Source organism: Cervus elaphus, chromosome 32 (assembly GCF_910594005.1).
Source record: "Cervus elaphus chromosome 32, mCerEla1.1, whole genome shotgun sequence".
NCBI classification, from domain to species: Eukaryota; Metazoa; Chordata; class Mammalia; order Artiodactyla; family Cervidae; genus Cervus; species Cervus elaphus.
The window spans coordinates 27,020,961-27,040,906 of NC_057846.1; the positions used below are offsets into that span (position 1 = coordinate 27,020,961).

Here is a 19,946-nt window from a genome sequence, read left to right on the forward strand (position 1 = left end):
CTCAGCCAAATTTCTATGTCTCCATCTTGTTTTTATCCTACTTTCTTCAGAGCTCTTTTCTTTAGGAAGTGCCACTGATATATTTAACTTCATCTGTGATAGATCCTTGTTTTTGCTTTTCTTTAAATTCCCCTAAGGTTCATAACAGACTTTTCTTTTTCACTCATGTGTAGCAGAGGAGGCATTAAAGAATATTTACAATTCTAAATCATACATGTCTAATGAATATTCATAGTTTAAAGATAAAAATAGCATTCTGCAATTTTCCATGGCCTTTATTAATCATGGTCTTTGCATGTCACAGTTGTTCTGTTCAATGGTTTATTTTTTTACAGGTGTGGACTGGTAAGAAAAAAATAAGAACTACAACAGAAATCATACACAATACTTAACGCTGTAAATCAGAGCTAAGAATAAAAACAACTATATCTTTGCTTCCAAAAACATTAACGCTCATAAGCATTTAAAGAATACAAAATAAATGACTTCAAATAAAACATTAAATTATAAAAAAGTTCTCTATTACCCACGTGAATGTGTTGGTTATGTTACACACACTAACAGAAAATGAAAGTAGGAGAAGAGCAGGCAATTTTACCAACCAAAAATAATAAATGAAAAGCTTCAGAATTTAATGAGTATGAATTCTCTTTCACTTTTACCAGCGAAATAACATATACACACTAAACTAAATCTAAAAAAACAATTAGAACAATAAAACTAAGGATTTTTAGGACCAATGGTAAAATTTAACAAAAAGCGGACACCAGAACTAAGCAGATTGTTACCTGGCGCTTCATTGCATGCATTTCTGTTAGACTGCTGTAGTATTCTCCTAGCATGTGCTGTAGGAAAGGGCAGACATAAGGATGAACATAAAATGTGTATGAATAGTAAAGACAGGGTCTATAATATGAATAAATGAATGAAAAAAAAAGAAATAAGCAAATTTCTTTAAAATCGTTTGCCTGAACTGAAATGTCATCACAAGGTATGGTTTATGCTCTAGTTAAAAATAATCTCTTTGGGGAAAATATCAAATGATCTGCTATAAACTTGTGTTGATATGACTGATATGACCCTCATATAGTAAACTTTCACCATTCACTCATAGAAGCATACACATCAAGGGGAACTTTCCACAATCCTCGAGGGACAAGAGGACCATACTGAACTGTATACAGTTCAATACTAGCGGCCTTAGATGTTACAATCAAATGATCATGTAACGAAAACTACTATTACATGCTATAACGAACTTTAGGGTAATGGTTAATACCAAAATTAAGTCTTCTGCAAAAAAGAAATATTTATATTATTCCAACATTTTTTAGTTCATCAAAATTTGATGGTCATGTTTCTAAGTGACAGTAATAAGATCTGAAGTACTATGACCAACTATCAACTATTTAGGTAATGATAACTAATTTATTAAGCCTATCAATTTAGTGCCCTTCCCCAACCTTCACCTAACTGTTTACTGTTTGACAACATCACTATTTGATAAAGATAGTGAAAGGAGATGGAAACTACAAAATTTCAATAAAATGCTGGGGTCAGAAAAACAGAATTGATGTATTGACAAAAGGATCCTGGACTTAAGAGGAGACTAGGATTGAAACCTCAGCTCTACCATTTGCTAGCAATATGACCTTGAAGAAGTCATTTCAAAATATGAAAAATAAACTCATTATAAGTTTTAGAAAATATTGAGGAGTTTAAAGATAATAAAACCATTATTAATACTCTGATGTTCATACACTTTTTAATCCAGATATTTGTTTAATATAGTTGGAATCAAAATGTTTAGTCAATACCTAAATCCCAATTTCTTCTTTCACTTTTGTTTCCTTTACAATGCATGCCTACAAGTACAATTACTGAGTTAAAGGCATGACTTTTCCCCCCCAAGAACCAGTTAAACCAGACCAGTTTATATTACTGGTCTTTTATGAGCACTGAGAAAAAATAGGTATCCCCCTGTAATAATGTTTCCTCATCTACAAAATGAAAATAAATTCATAGGATTATGAAGTTCAAATGAGATGAATAATTTATTTAATTTGTAAACAGTAAAGCATAATATAAATGGTAGTTACGATTATCATTTTCATGAAGGGTCTTATGGACAATTGAAAATTTAGAGTTCATATTTACTGACTCTTTCTCCATATTTCTTTGAGAGGTACTTATTCTTTATAAATCAGGAAAGTACCAGTACATATTTAAACTAAAATGGTGGCAAATACATGACTCCATTCATACAATAAACACTCACTGAGTGCCTACCATGTGTTAGGTACCATGCTAACATTTAAGATACAAATATGAAAAAAGATTATCTATTGCCAAGGGACTCAAAAAAGCAATACAGACACTAAACAGGTGAATACTGTATAATGTAATACAGGCAACAGAAGAGGTTTACACAGGCTTTGACAGAAAAACAAAAAGGAAAAGGGAACCTATCCCTGCTTGGACTTGGATATAATTGCAGAATTAAGATTTTATTTAAGAGCCAGCAGATAAAAGGGCTTACAAAGAAAAGGACTTGAGGCAAAAAAGGCAACTGTCGAGGTGAGACAACTCTTGCGGTGGCTATGAAAAATGTCAGTTCAGTGCCACTGAGAGAGTCAAGTTCAAGGCAGAGGGTGTGAGAAAGGAGTCTGGAGAGGCAGGCAGGAAGGAATCAAATCTCTGCTGGCCAGATATGTTGCATTAAGGCAACAGGACGTTCTCCTGTAGGCATGGTGAAGGCCGAAGATCTTAAGTAGGGGAATGGTTAAGATTTTATATGGAATTCTTATTCAGATAATATTATCAGAATTTCAAATTAGGAGAACCAAATTAATGTCAACTAGTTTGCTTATCCACAGTTTTATCAAAATGCATCAAAAGACAGTATCACAGTAATAATAAAATATATTAATATTTCCAGTTTACATTTTTGGGATCAAGAATTGTGTACTTAAATTCTACTATAAAACCTTACACGTGATAGGAAAGTGTGATAGATCAATTTTCAGCTAGTTTTAATATAGCTTTTCAAATCTAGGATGAATAAGTCCTTAAATTATAACAAACCAAAACAGAACATACCTGAAGATATTTCTGTAGACCTACTATATCTTATTACTTTTTCCAGCTGCTCATGATTCTTTCTGCTGAGTACTTTTGCTTGAACGGGTTCTTCAGTCTGGGCTGAATGTCTGTTTCTACTTTTGCAAGGTTCACATGTGCTAGACATACTGGCACTTTCATACCCTTGAGTAAAAAAATTGACAACTGTTATCAGTTGCAACTAACTCAAACTGAAAGGGAAATTAATTTCCATAGTGAAATAGTATGAGTAACTCAATTTATAAAGTTGTGAGGGCCTTGTTTAAGAAGAAATCAAAAAAAAAAAAAGAAATCAAAACAGTAAAGAATATGTCTTAGAAATACCTTTGTAATAGTCTTTGGAGGCATGGGGTAATCAATTCTAACACTTCACTGTCCTTTGATATTCACCTCAGTGAATATATCCCCAACTCAAACTACATGGTAGACCTCACATAACCCAAATTCTCTACTAGACTCCAAGTTAACAATTTTACAATATTAGTAAATATAAGAATCATATCTAGTCTATATATGTCCATAATAGACAGAAGAATAAGGAGTATTAAATAATCAAATGTCTGCTTTTATATACCTTTTGTAAATAACAGGTCTTGGCTTAAAAATTCTTTCGCAACCATGATGGTGGTCCCATGGTGGCAGCTTGCAATCCCATGGACTGCAGCTTGCCAGGCTCCTCTGTCCATGGAGTTCTCCAGGCGAGAATACTGGAATGGGTTGCCATTTCCTTCTCCAGAGGATCTTCCCAACCCAAGAATTAAACCCGGGTCTCTCTCATTGCAGGCAGATTCTTTACCGACTGAGCTATGAGGGAAGTGCTACCCCAACCATAGGTTATATATATATTCTATCAAAATTTCTATTAAAATTTCCAAGTTTTGTTGTTAATCTCTTTGCTTTTGGTATCTAGCACAACATAGAAATTCAACTTAATTTTGTTCCACATGAATAGCTGGTTATACCTACACTTTTTCCACTGAATTAAAATGCAAGCTTGGTTGATACATTAAGTCTCCCTTATTTGTTGGGTTTTATTTCTGGACATTCCATCTGTTTAACTTATTTATTCCAGTGCCACAGAAGTTTTACAGTATGTTTAAACATCTGGTAAGGCAAGTCCTATCTAACTTCTTTTCTTAGCTAATTTTGGACATCTCTCCTTCCATATAAGCTTTGAAATCTTTTGCCCTGTTTACAAAACAATCCATGGAGATTCAAAACGGAATCTCACTTGAGGTACTTATTAATTTGCAGAGAACTGACATTAACTAATTTTATACATTCTAACTTAAGAACACAATTATGTTTTTATATTTGCTTATATGAAATCTTATTTCATGTTCTTCAGTTTTTCTGTAGATCTAGTACATTTCTTGCTAAATTTATTCCTTAGGATTTTTTGTCCCAGTAGCTCTGGATACTACTATGAAGAAAATACTCTCCACCACTTCCATTTCTACTGGGTATTATTAATACTATGATAAAGAAAAATATTTACACACTTATTTCATAACCTTATTTCATAATTACTTAGTTAACTTAGGTAGCTATTTTCCAGTGTCTCTTGGGCTAGCTAAGAAAAAAATAAAAACATGCTTCCCACCTTTTCAAACATTTATTCCAATCATTTAATCTAGCCAAGATACTTTACAAACAATGCTTAATAATGATGGTGGCAGAGAGGGAATTCCAGTTAATTTCTATCTCTTGAGTATTTTCACTACAGCAGTGCTTGTAACTGGCATCAGCTAACAGCTTTTATTATAGTTAAGTAACTGCCTCCCTTTTTAGGTGCATTTTCATTAGGAATGACATAAAATTCTATCTAATCTACCTCTATGACTACATGATTTGTCCTGTAATGTATTTGATACAATAAACTATGCTGACAGATTTCCTGATAATAAATCATGATTACATTTCAACATTCTAATATTCTTTTGAGGGGCAGATTAAATTTGCTCATATTTTACTTCTGAATTTATATTAATAATTGAGATTAAACTACTGCTTTCTTTACTGAACTGTTACCTCTCCTTTTCACCTTCCACTATATACAGGTCTCTATCTCATTCATACATTGTTTCTATAAAGACAGGACACGCCAACATTTTCTTTTCATCTTGACAGGTGAAGATGAGCACTTTGTCAGAGAAGAGAACTCATGAGGGTGTGTACATTCTCTCTGTGTCTCCTGGCTAGACAACGGTCAACTATTTTGATCTGCAGTCTTGAGTCTTCCGTCATTAAAGATACTCTTTTATTATTTAATAATTGCCTTCCCACCTATTTTTTTCCTTCTCTAGAACTCCTTGTGTTATCCGCTCCCAAGATTTGTCTTTATGCCTATAATCATTTCCCTCTTTCTTTTATTTCTTAGTACTTTCTGGCTTCTCTGGTGGCCCCAACAGTAAAGAATCCACCTGCAAGGCGGGAGACGTGGGTTCAATCCCTGGGTTGGGAAGGAAATCATGCAACCCACTCTAGTATTCTTGCCTAGATAAACCTCAGGGACAGAGAAGCCTGACAGGCTATAGTCCATGAGATCGCAAAGAGTCAGACACGACTGAGCAACTAAACACGGCACAGCACTTTCTGCTCTGTGCAATGACACAGTTCTTCCCTTTAATTTTCTAGGCCAGTAATTTGGAACTTAATAGCATTCATCCTCTTTTTCAAATAATCTAGACATTAAATGTGAAAATCATTTTTTCTAGTTCTAAAGAATTTATAACTCAACCTGCTTTTTAAAAATAATTCTATCTGCTTAAGTATTCTTATTTCAATCAAGTGAGTATTTCCTTCAATGATTCTGTTTTTACTAGCCTTTACCTGTTCTAGTGGTCAGCTTCTATGTCTTCTCTCTGACTGCTGGTCCCTTCTATGTGCACTGTTACCTTCACTGGGTTAGTCACAACTCTCGTCTACCCTTAAGGCTGGACCCAACTGCTGGGGAGCTTTAATGGCAGCACATTGATAGTGCCTGCAAGTCTCATGCCTACAGTGAAGCAATGTTCTGGCTAGTAAGTTGTCAGCCTCCCATCAAGACAATAAAAGGAAGCCTCTCGATTCCTCAGTCTCATCAGCTGCAAAGGTGTATGCTCTACCATGTTCAGGGTAGGCAGGATGCCACCTCCTTTTCCAGTGACACCCTTTCCCATGAGTACCTTGAAAGTGGCAAAAGACTGCTACTCTTCGAAGAGAACGAGGTGCCCTTCTCACAGAAGGGGTTGCATGGATTTCCTCCAACCAAGTTTTCTCTGAGAACCACAGAGCTCTGACTTTTGCTCCAGACACTCTCTGCAAGAGCCAGCAGATCCTAAAGCCTTGCTGCTTCTATCTCCAAATCACAATAGCTACTGTTAGTAATAAATACGTTCCCAAGATACTGTCAGTTTCTTTTCTGTGATATCCTATCCGGATTCAACTTCCCTTTCTTTCTCTAAAGCCATCATTCAAGTTAGGACTTTATCATCTCATACACAGGTTCCTGATTTATTTGTTGGTCTCCCAGATTCTCAAGCCGCCCTAATTCATTTTGCATGAAGCTTATTAGAAAAAGAGCTCTCTTGGCTACTGTAGACTATTACACAAAACAGCAATAAAAGGTATGTTTGCCAAAAGTAACAGGTAAAATGATATGAATGGTAGTACTATTGCTCATTTAATTAACAGCAAACATAGATCAAAGAAAATGAAGTATGTCATTCTAGTAAGAAAAGCTTCCCTGGTGGCGCAGTGGTAAAGAATCCACCTACCAATGCAGGAGACATGGGTTTGATCCCTGGGTCAGGAACATCACCTGGAGGAGGGCATGGCAACCCATTCTAGTATTCTTGCCTGGAGAATCCCATAGACAAGAGGAGCCTCATGGGCTATGGTCCATAGGGTCACAAAGAGTCAGACATGACTGACCAAGCATGCGTTCTAATAAGAATATTTATATAAATGAAATTAAGTTTCTGACTGCTGTTACTGAATCATGTGAAAAGTGCTGAATGAATTCTAATCAAAATTAAAATATGTATTATGTAGCATACACAAAATTCTCTTCAGGGAGCAGTTAAAAAAAAAATTCAGCCATCCTCCAAAAGAGCTGAAACTGTTCAGAGAAACATGCTATAATTTTTAAGATGCTACCAAAAAAGGCGGGGGGGGGGGGGGGGGGGGGGGGGGGCGGGGAGGGGAGGAAACCATGGTTTTACATGAGTCTCAGATATAAAATATCAAGGGCTAGATTTCCAAAATTAGGGTACTACTGTTGATTAGTTTCTCTTTGGAGCACTTTAATAGTAATTCTACAGGAAAGCCGGAGATTTAATTAAAGTTAGTAATACTTCAGAGTAACACTCGCCAGGCCAGGTGATATAACAATAGCAGTAACTATGATGTTCCTTATTCACATAAGGGGGTTATTTCCTGTCTCACTTCATCATTCCTTCCCTTACCTCCATTCTGTTTTCCTCAGCAAAAGTGGCTGACACAGCCAGCTGAATCACCATTATAGGGAAAGAGCTCAGCCATGGCCTCCTGGAGACCTTCCATGTAGTCACACAGAGAAGCACTGAATCATCAATGAATCTAAATCTTGGGAGAAGGCCTTACCGTCCCCCTGTAACATGGAACACAGGAGCCTCCCTCTCTCTCTCCCCTGAAAGGTTTCATGAAAGAATTTCTCACGTCCTCCTGGGCTCTGATAAAATATGAGACCAAGTCTGCCTCACCCCACTGAGGGCACATGTCCATTCTGTGCTGCAGCTTGGCTACAGCCCAGCACTGGCCCCCAAGCCACAGGCTGTCCCACCACTCATGATGCGACCGTCGACTTGGGGTCACCCTTGTGGTGGAATAAGGGACTCAGGGAGCAGGCACTTTTGGCTACCCTTCCTTTCTCTGACTTTGTGAGTAATAAACTCCTTGGATCTAAAGAGGGCCACATCCGTCAGGACTTGTCTTGCCTGATGCTGGACATTTATTTAACCTCAGTCTTCATTAGCGAGCACAAAGAGCGGGGGAAGGAAGAAATGGAAAGATTCAGGGCTGGGTAGAACCCCAAAGTCATTACACAAACAGTCCCAACCAATTTCCCAAAAGAACAAGGACCATCTCAACTATGTGCTTCTACTCCTCTAATAACATCAAAAGAGGAAACAGGCCTGGTAGCGTAGAGCCAAATTATGGGTCTGATAACCAAGTTATATGTCTGATAACTCAAGTACCCATCCAGTAATGCCAAGAAATTATGCTAAACTCATAAAATTTGAATTTGAACTGAAGTTTGAAAAATGATTAGCACACAATTTGTAAAATCTTACTTTGCATGCAATAATACATATCTTCATATATAAAGACCTTCTAAAGATTATCACCATTGGTACACTACCATCATGGTAAACAAAGTTAAACGAAGATTGAGCATGCTAACTCTGAAAGACTGTCAACATGTGCAAAAAAACAGATTAACAGTTCATACGAGACAGTATGTATGTCTATGCTTTATCTCGCAAAACAGCAACTTAACTCCCACTGTACTGGTCTATTTGCCATATCCTATTTCTTTCCACAGTTCTCTCAAACTCTCTTCTTGCTCCATCCTGACTCTATACTACTTTTCTTATTGTTACGAGAATTTGGAATGCTTTTCAATCTTCCCTCTATCGACCTCCATCCCTACTTCCTTTAAGACGAAGTAAACATGCTCTTTTCTAAGAAGTCATGGCTGCTCCTACCCCACAGAGAACAGAGGCATAAACGAGCGGTCTGGCTCAGCACCTCAGTCTCTAATATGCACATGTGCATATTAAAACACCTGGAATCTTGCTAACACGTGTACTAAAAAGCCATGTTGGTGTAAGGTGGGGCCCAAGAGTCTCCGATTCTAATAAGCCCCAAGATGATACAAATTATGCCTGTCCATGGTTCACATTCTAAACAGCAAGGATTTAGGTCACTTGATTTTGCTACATATTATTTTGACTCTGCATATATTAATTTGGTTCTCCTACTAGGTCTTTTATCTTTGTGTGCGAACCTTAAAGGGGAACTCTCACTGACAGATGGTCTTAAATGCCTCTTTGACAAATGTTTGTGTTTTGGGCAAATATTTTTATACTTAAATGTGACAGCAAATAGATTAGAATGTCCATCTTTGCCTAAAGGTAAAAAAAAAAAAGTTGACTTGTATATCTGGAACCATAATTCTTCAAAATAAACAAATTTCAAAAATACAAATACACCAGGATTTCTAGGTTAAGGTAGCCATGGCCAAATGTTGGTTCAGAGTCTCTAAGACCCTGTTACTGAAACTGTAGTCCACAGACTACAACGTCAATACTGTCAACAACCCTGGGGAGCTTGTTAGAAATGAAGACTGTCAGGTCCCTCCTGGGACTGACTGAATCAGACTCTTGACACTAAACAAAATTCCCAAGGAGATCTGTATGAAATGTTAACATTTAAGGAGCACTGTCCTAGTACACACAAATTAATTAGCTGAAAGAGAGAATGCTGCGATAACAAATGTTAAGTTTCCTTTCTTTTATTCACAAGACAAAAAAGCACTTTGCTGGGGCAGGTATTAGACTTTAATATGATGTTCAGTTACCAGACACTCTCGCTAAGTGATCACTATCTACTCAAATGTTCTCTAGTGGCACCAAGAGTGGCCATGGAAAAGGCACAAATGTATTTTCATTCATTTGAATGGTTTCAGATCACTAACTAATCTGCTAAGTGACCAGCTCCTCTTAAACCTACACAACTGAAAAATTATTTCAAGGATGATAATGTGTATGCTGAGAAAAATTCTGCCCCTGTTCAAATCCATTTGTTTAACCATCAAATCATACTCTCTACATGAGAGTAGAGGTAAGAGTCCAGGACTTTAGGATACATGAAGTATTGGAATGGGGAAAAAAAAATGTACATGTATTCTTTTTCATGTTCATAGTTTTCATCAGATTTTTCAAGGGTTCCATTACCCAAAAATTCTTGATAAATGCTGCCAAAGTTCACAAGTGGATTTTTAACTGCAGAGTGCCCTGGGACCCTTCAGTTCAGTTCAGTTCAGTCGCATAGTCGTGTCCGACTCTTTGTGATCCCATGAACCACAGCACGCCAGGCCTCCCTGTCTATCACCAACTCCCGGAGTTCACCGAAACCGATGTCCATTGAGTCGGTGATGTCATCCAACCATCTCATCCTCTGTTGTCCCTTTCTCCTCCTGCCCTCAATCTTTCCCAGCATCAGGGTCTTTTCAAATGTGTCAGCTCTTCACATCAGGTGGCCAAAGTACTGGAATTTCAGCTTCAGCATCAGTCCTTCCAATGCATATTCAGGACTGATTTCCTTTAGGATGGACTGGTTGGATCTCCTACTACGCTTATATGTATCGTAGCTTCCAAGAGAGGGAGTCAGTGGGTACAGTCAGTTTTCAAACTTTTCTGATTATAAGCCTAGAATATTTTGTTCTCAAGCACCAAATACTATATCCTTGAACAGAGAACAACCTTTCAAGGCCACAGTCAAAAAGTGTCCCTTGCAAACTGGAAGGAGCATCATTTAGCTATAATATTTCAGATTTTGGCTAATAAATGTATTTTTAACCTAGCACTGGACGTCAGTAAATTCTTCAAAAATCATAAATAGTGGCATGCAGTGAACACTATAAAGAGAACTTCAATGTGATATTCAATGATAAGCTTCAATAAAATATGAGTTAATGCTTTATCGTAATAGCTAAGGTTCAGTTCCTGAAGGATTAAGAGCAAACTTATTCCAAAAGTGATTTCATCTACATGATATTCAAAGACTGCAATGTAGTTAGAGGGCCACATTTCTTTAAATGAATCCACCCCAGATCTAGCCAGAAGTCATGAATAAAGTGTTACATGTAAAATTAAACTACAGAATATTAAAAACTTCCAAGCTCACAGGAACCACCATACATAGGAAACATAAGAAGTTTTAAGAAGGCACTAAAAAGAATAAATGCCATGTTTTAAAATATCTACAACATTAAATCCTACTTGATACATTTTGTTTAAAATGTTCAAAGGTAACTAAAAAATGACTTTGTTCAAGTGGGTCTAAATAGCACCTACACATCTAGCTACACTGCAATTATTTACAACAGTGAGAGTAAGGTTACCAATGGTTATGCATATCAACAGTCAACAAATTTCAGTACTTACCAATATTTTTCACTCTGCTTTTTGGTTGAGTAGAATGCCTCTTCTTACTCTTTGATTTGGGAGTTTTATCTTTAGATGCCAGGCTGGCCTGTGCAGATGCTTTTCTTGACTTGAATGTTTTAGTTACTGTTGTTGGATCTACTGGGTCAAGCATACTGTTAAAGCTTTCTAAGGACACTTCATCAAACTGGCGTCTTCTCCTACTGGTATCTAGTTGATTTTTGCAATTACTATTTGTTGTTTTCTCTACAGACACTGCAAATCCAGTCTTGAGAAATGGCTTTTCTCCTTCACCTTCTTGGTCATAAAACCATGGTGTCCTACTGTTCTCCACCTCCTCTTCAGGCTGTTTTTGATTCCTTACCAATGAAAATAAGTTTTTATACATTACAATAATACATTTCTATGTCTATGGAAAACTCCAGATATACTTAATTTATAGTCTACTAATAGAGTCAGATAAACAAAAATTGTCAACAGGCTATAAAAACATTCCCACCAAATACACAGTAAATATGAAAAAATTACACAGACTAATTTACTAAATTACTTTAAAACTTAATTTTGGACCTTTCTCACTAAACCATTTTCACTAGTGAAAGTTCCAAACTAAAGATTCAACATTTAAGATGGAAAAGAGTGGGAAAGAAAAATCAAGGGAGGATGGGACATAAAAGGAAAAAACAAAACACAGAAACAACTGAAAGAGAACCATAGCTGGAAACACACATGGATCTGTGTCACCTACAGCAGCCCAAATATAACCAAAATCTGGTGAAGGCAATTGGCCATGTAACTAGTAATTTATTTCTCTGCACATTAAACCTTGTTTAGCTCTATTAGTCTAGTGTCACTTTCCAAATTTTATCTACTAAACATCCTTTAATATGTTAACAGGAATTCACTGGTTATCTCAGTGTGGGGAAAAAGTGGGCAAAACAAAGTTAAACAGGCACTTCTCAAAACTTTTAATATGCCAATGTCCTTTTATAAATGTCTTAGAAGGGAACACAGTGAACAGCATGTACAAAACTTTTTATTACAGAACCTGACATGGACAACTGTTCCTAAGAATATAATTTAGGAGACACTGATCTACAGGGAGTAACTCAAGATAAAGATTAGCAGACCTACAGTTTACATGCCAAATTCAGCTTGCTGTTTTTGTATGGCCTGAGAGCTAAGAATGATCTTTATATTTTTAAAAGGTTGGGGGAAAAAAAGAGAAAAATAGCTTGTGACACATGAAAATCATATAAAATTCAAATTTCACTGATCATAGATCAAATGTTATTGGAACACAGCAATTCATATGTTTACATATGTTTATGAATGCTTCTGTGCAAAAATGGCATAGACAAATGGTTATCTCTATGGTCTGCAATATTTACTAGCCAGGCCTTTATAGGAAAAGTTTTCTGATCCCAGCTCAAGACCACAATGTTTCTGAAGTAGTCAAATATTTAAAACAGTAACATTCAGATCCATCCTTTATTTTTTAACCACCAATTACATATAAAATATAGTTAATACTGAAGTAGGGACCTTTTAACAGGAAGGCTAAAGCTTTGAATAAATGTCCATTGCTTGAACCATTTTTGAATGGCAACTGAGCACTGAACACTGTCTCAGGCTCTGACAATAGGATACTTTCACAGAATAAAATGAGACTTAATAAGAAAAAGTGGTTAGTACAGCTAAGAAAAGGCATCAACAAGTTCAGGGCTGTTTATCACAGGATTCCTCAAGACAAACATGAAGTTGAATTCTAAGAATTTGTTGTTAATTATGTTAAAAAAAAAAGTTTATGATTTAAAAACTATCAAAATGCTAAGCGCTTGAGACATGCCCCAACACGTAACTAAAAGGAAAGTAATGTGACATATATTTATAAAGGAACAGGAAAGACAAAATCATATAGATACTTCTGACAGAACAAGTATTAGGCTCAATGAATCTCTAATTTTTCATCCTTTTAAAGTTTTTCTGAAGGAAATAATAATAAAAAAGTTAAATATTTTCATAAGCTAGCTATCAAAATCATTTTCTGGATTAAAACAATCACTAAAAATATTATTTACTGAGCCATAAAAATGCTTAGAGAATGATTAACCTGGGCCAATAAGTCTTTCACACTGAGTCAAAATTATAACTGGGAAGAATATCATATTGAAAAATAGTAAATGTGTGAGAAACAAAGAAAATCCTGACTATGACTGATAACATGTATCACTAAAACTTTTTTGGCAAAATTTGTTTTTACAATCTAATAGTACTCAACACTACATTTGGATGTGCTCTGGGCACATACTCTATAATCAGGCGCTATGAATCAAACAAGTCATCACTTTATAAAAACCATCCCCCAGTAGTTACTGTTAGTTTCCAGTCCTAAACCAATGAACAGTGAACTGTTTATAATCTTAAAGAAAGATACGAAATCAAGGCCAAAGACACTCTATACGTTAGGTCTTACACTTTCTTTTTTTTTCTTTTCCCCAATTATTTTTATTAGTTGGAGGCTAATTACTTTACAATATTGTCGTGGTTTTTGCCATACATTGACATGAATCAGCCATGGATTTACACGTGCTCCCCATCAGTCTTACACTTTCAAACTGAATCTCACAGGACACTCTGATCAAAACTCTGAACTGTCCCTGAACCAGCATTAGCAGCAGGTGTATGCCTGAGAGACCTCTGGTAAGAAGTCAGAGCTTCATTCTCAACACTCTCGAGCCAATCACAAACATCCTCCCTAATTACATTTTCAAATGACATGTAATACATATAATCACCAAGTGACGCTTAAGCAAATAATGGATTATGTTTACAATAAAGTACCTTTGTTTTTCTGCTCCAATAGAAGAACTACTTTCAAAAGGTTTTGGAAAAGCCATGTATTCTGTTTTCCCTGAAGGATTCTGGGCTAACGGTTGCTGCTGTTCAGTGGGTGTAGAAATATTTTGAGAAAAGTCTCCAAAATTAGAAGGAAATAAAGGGCTGAAATTCATACCTAGTAAATAAAAACAACGGGTAAGATACAGAAGCACCTTTGGCCTTAAAACAAAATTGAAAGATAGTTTTAATTAAATGTGCCATTCCAATCCACCAAAACAAAAAACTAATTAAAATAAAGTAACAGCGTGGTTCAGTGGTTAAGAATCCACCTGCCAATGCAGGAGATAAAGGTTTGATGCCTGGGTCAGGAAGATCCCCTAGAGAAGGACATGGCAGCCAACTCCAGTGTTCTTGCCTGGGAAATCCCATGGACAGAGGAGCCTGGTAGGCTACAATCCATGGGGTTGCAAAAGAGCTGGACACGATTTAGCAACTAAACAACATCACTCATTTATTTAATCACTGTTTTACAGCTCAGTCCTACTATGTTTTCAGCACTGGTGATTCAAAAGATAAATATCGATCCCCACCTCCTTAAGAGTTAAAAGTTAGAAAAAATAATACGTGATATTTATCAAAGTAAACATGACTACTGCAGGTGCATTAGACTCTACCGTAGGCGTGTTATGTGTTACTTCTTTCAATGCTCAAAACAATGCTGTGAAATAGGTACTATATTTATTGTACTAGTGAGAAAAAAGGCTTAGAGATCAAATGCCTAGTAAATGAAAGCGAAGGTTAGATCTCAGGTCTGCATGACTCCAAAGCTCAGGTTCTTTCCACTCTAACTGGGAAGTAAAATATAATCACATACTTTAATATACAGTGCTGCGTCAGAGGTATTTGCAAAAGGGCCACTAACTTGGGGGAGAAGGGGAACAAGGTTTCAGGAAACTGAACTAGCTGATGAAGAATGAACAGTCTCTGAACAGAGCTGCCATAGATAGAAGGCATATTATGACAAAAAGGAACAGTATGTGTAATTGCCTGTATTATTTGTTACTTAAACAGCCTAGTCAAAAAAAGTTTACTGCCAGTATTAACCCACACTCAAGAACTAAAAACCTTGTTAAACTGTTTAACACCATTACTTTTACAATCCCATTAAGAAAATACACTGTGATATATGGATATTTATATTCACAAAACCCTCCTGACCCTTTTTCTCTTTGTATATTCTCTGGCAAACACCTTCAACTCCTCTCTCTTCACGACTCACCTAACTGATCACTCTCTCTCCAGAACATCTTTAAAATTACTCCTTTTTCTTTACCACCACCGTCAATGCCTTAGGTCAAGCTATCGTCCCCTTCCCGCTATTACTCCAATAGCCTTTTGTTCACCATCTATACTCTCAGCTCTGTCCCTCCAATCTCAATCAACACAATGACTAGTGTCATCATTCTAAAATACAAATTTCATGCATTCCTCTGCCCAAAGTCCACCAGTGGCCCCTCTAGTAAGCAACGGAAAGTCCAAGCTTCTTTGCCCAGCACAAGGGCCTCTGCTGTGTTCCAGCACATGGACTACTCTGCCCCTGCCATGGCCTGAAACACTAGCCACACTTTATGACCTCTAAATTCTCAACATGATACACTTGTTCCCCTGCTTTGCAACTCTTAAGTGGTTCCATTGACCAGAAAGCCCTTTCCCTTCTAATCTCCCTGGAAAAAAGTTCTATTGATTCTTTAGCTTTACTATCCCTTTCTGTAGGAAAAAACAGATTTGCCGACAATCCTGTCCCCGCAAAAACCAGGCTATTCAATCTCACCTGCACCACTCCTACAGCACCCATGACAAAGCACCAAGCATTTATTGACACTTTTAGCTTCTCCACTAGACTCTTAAAATCCTTAAAGCATCAGCTTTACTCATCTTTGAATCCCAGCCATTTATATACTGTATGGCACATGATAGGTGGAGAAAGTCTGAATAAAAGTCTGAAATAAATAAAAGTAAATATGAGCCTGAACCAAATAGTCACCCTTAGTCTAGAGGTTTATCTCCCTACAAAGACATGAAACTCCTCTAGAAGGGTGCTGTCTTATGCACCTCTCCTCTCCTAATATCTTACAGAGTGCCTGATGTACAGCGGTCAGTAGACAGGTTAATTTATTTCTCCTTGATAAACAGTTGTGGAATAATTCAAAGGTGTAAGACTAAGCAAACATTTCATAACTTATTTGGTTTCATTAGCAACCATATTCAGTTTAAACATTCACTATAAAGAATTAAAGTAGAAAAGAATTTATATTTTTCTTTGCAAACATTTCCTACCATTCCAAAAGTAACTGATAAAAATCCATGTATTAGACAAATGTTAGTCTCAAGGACTCTGCATTTACTTATTTTTCTTAAAGTTTTTGGCCACTTACTTGGTGCAAATGACGAAAAATTAGTAAACCCCGGTAGGTTAAACAGATTCACAGGCTGAGCTGGAAAGTTGAAAGGACAAAATAAACCGGGAGAAGGAGGGTGTGATGCACCACTGCCTCCTTCCTTGCTTGCAGGTTTTTCTGGATGCTGATTTTGTTGGCGCATGAGTTCACTGAGCATTTGTTTCAACCTATAAAAATTGAAGGAGTCAGTAATTTAAAGATTAGTTATATTACCATCTATATCAAGTACATCCAGAAAGTGTGTGTGTGTGTATATATATATGTATATGTATATGTGTGTGTATATATATATATATAAATGATTCAACAGTATGTGGAACACAGGGTTCTCTGGTGGCTCAGTGGTAAAGAATCCGCCTACCAATGCAGGAGACATGAGTTCAATCCCTAGTCTGCGAAGATCCCACATGCCACGGAGTTACTAAGCCCATGTGCCACAACTACTGAGCCTGTGCTCGAGAGCCTGAGAACCGCAGCTACTGAAGCCTGGGTGCCCTAGGGCCCATGCTCCGCAACAGGAGAAGCCACTGCAATAAGAAGCCTGTGCCAACTACAGAGTAGCCCACGTTCACTGCAACTAGAGAAAAAACCCACACAGCAATGAAGACCCAACCCAGCCAAAATAAAAAAACAAATAAAATAAAGAGTTTACAATGTTAAATAAGTTAATTAGAAACAAAACAAACTTCCAGTATGTGGAACAAAATGGCTGCTCTGATGTTTACTACAACAAATATTTGCTTGTGCTGCACAGTTAATAACTTAGCCTTTGGAATAAGAACTACACTTAGCACTTCTATCAGATAGGCATAATGACAACAAAATAAGTATAAAGTTGAAAACCATAGTTATTTTTTTTTAAGTCAGGTCCACAGAATTAAAAGGAAACATTAGGCAAAACCACTGCTTATAAAATTCTCAGGAATCAGAGATTCAAAAATGCAATTTGGTTCAGCCTTTCTCTCTCAGAAGGTAACCATAAAACCCTTGCTTTTACACTGTAAAACCAGTGCTACAACTGAGTTTTAGCACTGAGTATACATCCTCACTACTTCTAAGGAACAAATTACCTCTGCACATTATTCTGTTGCCACGTTAGCTGGGTATAGCACTGGTTCAACTGGTGCATTATAAGGTGCACTTGAGGGGATGCAACACTGCTGGGCATAACACTGTAAGGACTCGTGAGAAGAGTTTGTAGCAGACAAGACAGAGTCTGTGGAAAGAAAAAATTTTCCATAACAGTTACCATTGACTTGAGAAAAATGTACTGCTTCAAAAATAAGATTAAGAAAATTTACTTGCAGAGTAAACTTTACCTGCTGGTCTTGCATTAAAGTCTGACAAATATTGACACTGAAATCAAGTTGTTTCTTTAGCTGATTAATTTGTTCTTGCCATTGTTCTTTCTCTTCTACGTAAGAGAGTTCGGACACCCAGCGAAGGTTTTCCTGACGCTGCATGCTGATATTCTGTTGTCTTGTCTTGGCTAAAGGACGATAATTTCCATCTGCTGAAAAAGGACGATTGTTCTTCCACCTAACACAAGATTTAAAGCATCAGGTCATTTTATGTAATTATGTAATTTTAATTACATAATTCAAATTTAATTTTATTTATGTATTTATTTAAATTAAATTTAAATTACATAACTTAAAATCATGTAATTTTAAATCTGACAAAAAACCCTGATACCCTGCTTGTTCCATATGTCCATTTTTAAGTTCACTGGACTTAAAATGTATGTAAAATAGAGTGAGAAAAATTCTGGATTTCTAGTCTTGTACAGTATCACTTTGCATTCCTTTTCAGTCTTTTTTCACTTATGTTTTACAGAGAAAAGTCCATATAATTCTGTATCCTTCAAAATGAAAAGTTATTATGGATACTATATCACAAGCATTTTTCCACTCTTCATGTCTTTAAAGCTTAGCCACATAACACCCCATCAAGTGCAACTACTTAACCATCTTTTTATACATGAAATGTTTTTTGGTTACAAATAACAATGCAGTAGATATCTTTGTTGACACATCTTTTTACTATTTATGATTTTTATTTTTGCTTAATTCCCCAAAACACAAAAAAAAAACAAAAAAAAAAATTCCCCAAAACAAGAGTGACGATCAAAGATAATCAACCCTCCTCCTATCGAGCTGGAATCTACCTTGACAACAGTACTCTTGTGATGAAGTAAATACCCTACGTGGTCTTTGTCCCACGTTCCCAGCACACAGCTCCTAACTCCTGACCATCTCCTGAGTGATGACTGCCTTCTGTTATTTATAATGCGCTCCTTTTGGCAAACCCTAGTTAGCTTCATGATGAGGACTGGTCACCAGAAAAACCACATGTTGGGCTGGAACTTTCAGCCTCATTCCCCAAACTTTTAAGGAGGGAGACTGAGTTTAATCGCCAATGACTCAATCAATTCTGCCTATGTAAAGAAATCACCATAAAAATTCCTAAACAGCATGGTGAGGACAGCTTCTGGGTTGAACACAGTGAAGTCCTAGGAAGCTAATGTGCCCAGATAGGGCATAAAAGCTCTTTGCTCCTTCCCAACCCACCCATGCTTTACACGTTTCTTTCTCTGATTAATATCTTTCATAAGTCAGTAAATGTAAGTATTTTCCAGAGCTCTATGAGCTGTTTTAGCAAATTATGGAACATGAAAGAGGCTGTTGCTGTTGTTGTTCAGTCACTACGTCATGTCCTAACTGCACACACCAGACTTCTCTGTCCATCACTATCTCTCTGAGTTTGCTCAAACTCATGTCCATTGAGTCAGTGAAGCCATCCAACCATCTCATCCTCTGTAACCCGCTTCTCCTCCCACCTTCAATCTTTTCCAGCATCACGGTCTTTTCCAAGGAACCAGGTCCTAGCATCAGATGGCCCAAGTATTGGAGCTTCAGCATCAATCCTTCCAATGAATATTCAGGGTTGATTTCCTTTAGGATTGACTGGTTTGATCTGCTTCCTGTGCAAGGGACTCTCAAGAGTCTTCCCAGCACCACAGTTCAAAAGCATCAGTTCTTTGGTGCTCAGCCTTCTTTACGGTCCAACTCTCACATCCATACATGACTACTGGAAAAACCATAGCTTTGACTATACGGACCTTTGTCGGCAAAGCAAAAGGAGCTATGGAAACCCCCAAATCTGTAGCCAAGTCAGACAGAAGTGTGGGTGCTCTGAAGACTCAAGACTTTAAAGTGGCATCTGAAGTGAGGGCACTCTTCTTGGGACTGAGCCTTCCAACTTGTGGAGTCTGGCCAACTCCAGGTAGTTAGTGTTAGAATTGAATTATATTGTGGAACATGCACTTGGTTCA

At 36.9% G+C, this 19,946-nt stretch overlaps 1 protein-coding gene across 16 annotated transcripts in view; it reads right to left on the reverse strand.

Annotated features, from left to right (window-relative positions):
* The window catches only part of PCM1 (pericentriolar material 1), an 85,362-nt gene that overhangs the window by 25,085 nt on the left and 40,331 nt on the right, over positions 1-19,946 (reverse strand). For 9 of the 16 annotated variants that reach the window (XM_043893338.1, XM_043893337.1, XM_043893329.1 and 6 more), the window contains 7 exons: positions 17,932-18,151; positions 17,683-17,828; positions 16,589-16,779; positions 14,157-14,328; positions 11,313-11,671; positions 3,100-3,264; positions 789-845 (listed from right to left, as the gene is read on the reverse strand). In XM_043893338.1, the coding sequence (XP_043749273.1) occupies positions 789-845; positions 3,100-3,264; positions 11,313-11,671; positions 14,157-14,328; positions 16,589-16,779; positions 17,683-17,828; positions 17,932-18,151 (1,310 nt within the window). The remainder of the gene's footprint in view (positions 1-788; positions 846-3,099; positions 3,265-11,312; positions 11,672-14,156; positions 14,329-16,588; positions 16,780-17,682; positions 17,829-17,931; positions 18,152-19,946) is intronic. The other 7 variants (XM_043893336.1, XM_043893333.1, XM_043893335.1 and 4 more) reach the window with 1 other exon arrangement.